The sequence below is a fragment of the Quercus suber genome, unplaced genomic scaffold, assembly GCF_002906115.3.
Source record: "Quercus suber isolate HL8 unplaced genomic scaffold, Cork oak 2.0 scaffold_471, whole genome shotgun sequence".
NCBI lineage: Eukaryota > Viridiplantae > Streptophyta > Magnoliopsida > Fagales > Fagaceae > Quercus > Quercus suber.
The window spans coordinates 538,005-544,463 of record NW_027069922.1 but is presented as its reverse complement, the minus strand read 5'-3'; the positions used below and the strand labels follow the sequence as shown (position 1 = coordinate 544,463).

The 6,459-nt window shown below is 37.7% G+C and overlaps 1 protein-coding gene across 1 annotated transcript; it reads left to right on the top strand.

Annotated features, from left to right (window-relative positions):
• The first annotated feature begins 302 nt into the window (after positions 1-302).
• LOC136062963 (protein EIN4-like) lies at positions 303-5,739 on the top strand. The gene is made up of 2 exons (XM_065762728.1): positions 303-837; positions 1,234-5,739. Exon 2 carries the CDS (start codon positions 1,403-1,405, stop codon positions 3,359-3,361), a length of 1,959 nt encoding a protein of 652 aa, XP_065618800.1. The 5' UTR covers positions 303-837; positions 1,234-1,402; the 3' UTR covers positions 3,362-5,739.
• Positions 5,740-6,459: the final 720 nt, after the last annotated feature.

Genomic DNA, 6,459 nt, shown 5'->3' with positions numbered 1-6,459 from the left:
AATAAGCGGTATCCAAACAGACCCTTAGTGTGCATTTATGTGGATTAAAATTATAAATTATTTCACTATTTAACTTATTTTTGTTATTATTTATGAGCCCTATTATACTTTTTAACACTACTTATAAATTTTATTATATTATTTTAATTAACTTTTATCTTTACTTAGTTTACTTTTAATAATAAATTTTTAATTTTAACAAAATAAGTTATTTGAATAGGCCCTTGTAAGTATTATATTATGGGAGGTATTGGTTCTCACGAGGAAGGCAAGGGGGGAATCAATGAAAGAGAACGTCCAGGTTCTCTTCATGTAAACTCTCTGGGCCCCACTCCCACCTTCTTAAACCCTCTCTCTCTCTCTCTCTCTCTCTAAAAATAGCTTTTCAGACACGGCTTTCTCACTGTTTTTCTCTCATTCTACCTAGTATTTTTCTATTTTTCTTTCTTGTTTGTGTCTACATTTACAGTACGTTTTATTCTTTGGAAGCTGTAAAGGTTGGAGAGAGAGAGAGAGAGAGAGAAAATAAAAGATTGGTTAGTTATATGAATTGACAAACTCTATTGCTTCTCCTTTTTTTTTTCTCTCTTATTTATTCCTTGTAATAGAAGCACATAGGGATATGTGATTGAAGAGGGATAGGATATAGTTGTGTTGGGTTTTTTCTTTGTTTTCTTTGATATATAGTCCCTCCATTTGCTTTGTACCTGGTTTTCTCTGTGAAGATTTTGCCACTGGGTTAAAGAAAATGGTTGAGGTTGTCTAGTTTTTGAATTTGATTTTGTAATAAGTCAAAGTTTGAACTTTGAAGTTGGCTTTTGCCACAGGAGCTACAAGGTTAGTGCTTTTTTTAGATACCATTTTTTTTTGGAAACATTTTTGTTTCTGTTCTTTTATTTTATTTTATTTTGTTTTGTTTTGTTTCTTTTTAGATATTTTTGATAGATTGAAGTTGGGTAGTTTTCAACTTTGATTCTTGATTGCTTGTTTTAGTTATACGGTGTTTAACAGTAGGGAAAATGGAAATCTTTTTTATCATAAAACTCAAAAGGAAATATAAACTAGTATTAAAAATGTGAAAACCCAAGTTCGTAGGGAAACTACAGGTTCTGCATAAGTGGTTGTGTTAGATCTTTGGATCTATTAGATAGGTATTTAACTTTTTTGACAAAACTAGCTTAGTAAAATTCAGATAATAAAATGTGGCAGTTGAGTTTCTGTGATATGGATTAGGTTCGTTTTTCATTGAGGAGTTCTGCTTTGGGGAGGGAATCAGAATTCAGAATTGGAGCATACTTCAAGGGCTATAGTTGAATGTATGCTATTGCAGTTTTTGTGATTCGGGGTTTGGGATGTGAGTACTTTTAGAAAATTGGATTAAACAAGCAACCATTTGGGAGCAATGTTAAGAGCATTAGCTCTTGGATGGTTCATTTCTTCTATGATTTTCTCCGTTGCTGCTGATGATAATTGTAACTGCGACGAAGAGGGCTTGTGGAGCATACAAAGCATTTTAGAGTGCCAAAGAGTGAGTGATTTCTTGATTGCAGTGGCATATTTCTCAATCCCAATTGAGCTTCTTTACTTTGTTAGCTGCTCAAACTTTCCATTTAAATGGGTACTCCTACAGTTTATAGCATTTATAGTCCTCTGTGGATTGACCCATTTGCTCAATGGATGGACTTATTATGGCCAACAATCATTCCAGTTGATGCTTTCCCTTACCATTGCCAAATTTCTCACTGCCTTGGTTTCATGTGCAACCGCAATTACTCTTTTGACTCTGATTCCTCTTCTTCTTAAAGTAAAAGTAAGGGAGCTTTTTTTGAGGCAAAATGTGATGGAATTAGATCAAGAGGTTGGAATGATGAAGAAACAGAAGGAAGCGAGTTTGCACGTGCGAATGCTAACCAGAGAAATCAGAAAGTCACTTGATAAGCATACTATACTTTACACAACACTGGTTGAACTTTCCAAGACTTTGGATTTGCAAAATTGTGCAGTTTGGATGCCAAATGAGAATAGAACAGAGATGAATCTGACCCATGAGTTGAAGACAAGTTCTTCACGGAATTACTGCAGTTCTATCCCAATCAATGACCCGGATGTGTTAGAGATAAGAGGGAGCAAGGGAGTGAGGATTCTAAGGCCTGAGTCAGCACTAGGTGCTGCAAGCAGTGGTGGTTCTTGTGAGTCAGGGGCTGTGGCAGCAATTCGGATGCCGATGCTTCGAGTTTCAAATTTCAAAGGGGGGACACCAGAATTGGTGGAAACCAGTTATGCAGTACTGGTTTTGGTTCTTCCAGCGGCAAACAATAGAGTTTGGAGTTACCATGAAATGGAGATAGTGGATGTGGTTGCTGACCAGGTGGCTGTGGCTCTCTCTCATGCCGCAGTTCTTGAAGAATCTCAGGTAATGAGAGAGCAACTGGGTGAAAAAAACCGTGCATTGCAACAAGCTAAGAAGAATGCATTGATGGCAAGCCAGGCAAGAAACTCCTTTCAAAAGGTGATGAGTCATGGAATGAGGAGGCCAATGCATACAGTCCTGGGCCTACTCTCAATGTTTCAAGAGGATAACATGAGCTTCGAACAGAGGATTATGGTTGATACGATGGTGAAAACCAGCAATGTTCTCTCAGCTTTGATAAATGATGTGATGGAAATCTCAGCAAATGATAATGGAAGGTTCCCTTTAGAGATGAGGCCTTTTGGGCTACATTCCATAATCAAGGAAGCTTTTTGTCTTGCAAAGTGCTTGTGTATATATAAAGGCTTAGGTTTTGAGATTAATGTTCAGAGTTCTTTGCCTGATCAGGTGATAGGTGATGAGAGAAGGGCTTTTCAAGTGATTTTGCATATGGTTGGGTATCTACTAAATGTCTATGATGGACAGGGCACTGTCATCTTTCGGGTTTTTCGGGATATTGATATTGAGGACAAGGATGATAAAATGTTGGGAATGTGGAGACCAACCATGCCAGGGGAGCATATTTATATAAAGTTTGAAATTGAGATTAGTGAGAAAGGTTCTCAATCAGATGGATCAATCTCAGCATTAAATTATGCTGGTAGAAGGCACAACAGCAATGAAGTTAAGGAGGGCCTGAGCTTCAGCATGTGCAAAAAGCTCGTGCAGGTGGGTTCTCTTATTGTTTTGTCTATATTTTGTTTTATTTTTTTACTCTGCTTTATTGATTACTGCAATGCAATGCAAGTGATATCAACAAAACCAATTATAACTATTCTATTCATTGCAATTTTTGTTTGGCACATAGAAAAATTGACCTATTATGGATCATTGTTAAATGCAATGAACCATTTTCTTTCTGTGGGGGTTGCTAGTCATGTTCATATTTGATTGACAAACTTGTACCATCTCTAGTTCAGAATGTTGCATTATTCCTCCAACCAATGTGGTAGCATGCTACATTTTCTAATTTTCTCTATTTCATGCCAATGATCCTTGGAGCAAATGGCATCTCATCAAACACCCCCACCCCCTGGTTCAAAAAAAAGTTAGGATTGGGGATGACACAGGTTCAATCCCATAAGAGTGCATGGGTTGTATATTGAACTATTTTTTTATAAAAAATTTCTACTTCCATTAAGCTTTACAGGAGTCTTTCCCCCTATAGGTGTTTTTCTTGGGACATCTTTTACCCCTATAGGTTTGAGTCTGGGATTGTGCACTTTTGTATGAAGTTTAGAGTAGTTCTTACTCTTCTATTCAAAACCCAAAGCATATTGTTGGCCGTCAAATGGCCAAGATGTAAATTTACATTTTTTTCAGTGGGATTGCTTTTGTAATCCAGTACCCTGTTGTCCTTGTCATGACTAGTGAATATATACGTAGGAAACATGGTGTTCTTTCAGTGGGATTTCTTTTGTAATCCAGTACCCTGTTGTCCTTGTGCCTAGTGAATATTTATGTAGGAAACATGGAGTTCTTTCTAAGATATGATAGGGATGATTATCTCAATTTCAAGAATGTCCGGAATGAAGAAAGTTGACTCTCCAATGCTCCAACGACTACTCAAATGCATTACTATGTTCCAATCTCCATTTTTTTTTTTAGTTATGGAGGTTCTTAGTGGTATTCCATCAAGAACTATGGAAGATAGGCAATCATCTGGTTTTCAGGTGGGAGCTAATAATAATAATAGTGTGATGATGGTCTCCTGCTCGGTTTTTGCTATAAAGGCCAGTCCTTTTCAATTGAGATATATTCCCTGAGTTTTTCTTCTGCTTCGAAGCTATATTAGGTAGGAACATTAATTAAGAGTAAGTTGGTACCCATGGGGGAGGCTGATGTTGTAGAGGAACTAGATGTGTTGGGGGCTATTTATCCATAACTTATCTAAGAATTTTACAGGGCCATCTTTTGAGGCTCACATGCTGTGTAACTCTATTATTAAGATAATGGAAAGGACATTGGTAAGTTGGAAGAAATATGCTTGTAAAATGAGAAAAGCCTAGGTAAGAGTACTTTATATAATCATCCTATTTACTTCCTTTCCCTTTTACCATTCCTATTTATACAGCTAAAAGATTGGAGAAGCTAAAAATATTATGAATGGTTGGGAGTGGTTTTCTGGTTTTAATAAGGGTAAGGACATTAGGAGGATCCATTTTTGGCATGATGTATGGTGTGGTGAGGTTGCCTTCAAAGACCTTTTCATGATCTGTGTTCCATGTTGAGGATAAGAATGCTATGGTAGATTATTCCTTGGTCATTTTGGAGGAAGGAGCAGTTCAAGCTTGGAATTTAAGAATTGTGTGTGCTTTTCAAGATTGGGAATTAGAATTGGCGGATTCCTTCCTTGAATTGTTTTATTCCAATCTCCCATCATACAGAGCGGCTGCTGAAAAGAGGTTTTGGAGGTTAAATTGAGACGATGATTTTAATGGTTAGCTATTTTGGGTTTAATGCTATTTTTTGTTTCCCTTGGAAGAGTATTTGGGGTGCTAAGGTACCACGGAAGGTTGTGGCCTAATTTTTTTTTTGGACATCTGCCTTAGGAAAGATTTTGATGGTAGATAATCTTATTAAAAGGAACATTATTATAGCAGATTGGCGTTGCATGTGTAGATTTAGTGGTGAGACAATTAATCACTTGTTAAGATATGACTTTTAAAATGCTCTGCCCCCTAGGCCAAATTGTCAGGGAAATTTGAATAGAGGTAATGGCTATCCTAATTAAGTTGACCCTAGGGACTTTAGGGATGCCAATGAAAGAGTGGTAGGCAGTATCAGGGTCAAAGCACCTTCTTTTGACAGTTGCCTAGATCCAAAAGCCTTCGTTGATTGGTTATGAGAATGGACAGTGCTAGGCTTGTAAGAAAAATATACCATTGTGCCTAAACTATGAGTTGGAATACGTGAACCATGTGTAGTCGACTTAATACAGCATGTTCAAAAGTCAGGTATAATACTTATCACTGAGAAGGAAGATTTCCCACAATTTGATGAAGAGAAAGTTCAACAAGAGAGCAAAGAATTAGAGGGTTATATATTGTGAAAAATGCCTTTGATGCATCTGCTACTCAACCCTTGTTGATTTTATCCACTTTTTGATTTTATTATTCTAGACAAATTTAATGAAATAATGGAACAAAAATGTTCTTTGTTCTTAGTGTCACCAAAGGTGTTTCAAGAGTTGGTGTTACATGGGTCCAGGGTTTAACGAGGTAAAAAAATATGATGCTCTGTACAGTCTATGAGGTTCCCCGTAAAAAAAAAAAAAAAAAAAAAAAAAAAAAAAAAAAAAAAAATCAAGCATGCCACCTGTCCTAGCATTTAATGCTAAAAGTGTCAGCAGTAATGATTCTAGAATCAAAATGGCAGGAAGCGACGAAAACAAACTCCATAACCCGTCAGGTAAAGCCGACGGAGATATGGAGTAGGGGGCAACTGATGTGGAAGAGTTATAACAGGTGTCATGAACATAGCCCGTCAGCTTCTGTTTTGGCTGACGGGTTATGAGACGTAACGTAAGGTAAACGGGATGCAGTGCATACGACTAAATCAAGATGAAACTGACGGGCTGAAGTACCCAAGTCCAACTGACGGCTTTTTGAAGCCGACAGGTTACTGAACAAAGCTTGAAGGCCGACGGAAAGCGAGGCTGACGTCTTAATAGGCGGACGGTTCTGTGAAGACTATAACTTGGTCATCACGCATGGGTTTTAGAAATTGCTTGTACTCCACGCCCAGTATCAGAGTCCTATAAGGAAAGGATTCCGCAATCTACGCGCATAAGGATTCCTACAAGGAAAAGACTTCTACTCCAAGGGAAAAAGGTCCACCCACTACTACTATAAAAACCCCAATACCCTCATGAGCCGAGGTACGCATAATTAACCCCTCTCTAGCACTCTAGAGTTGAAAGAAGTTCTAACTTGACCTTCGGAGGGTATTTGGCCGGCACCACACCGGTGCTCTCTGTGAGGTCCTTT

What these genes read in the sequence shown, in the direction of transcription:
- LOC136062963 (XM_065762728.1), top strand. Translation starts at nt 1,403, where the DNA reads ATGTTAAGAGCATTAGCTCTTGGATGGTTCATTTCTTCTATGATTTTC.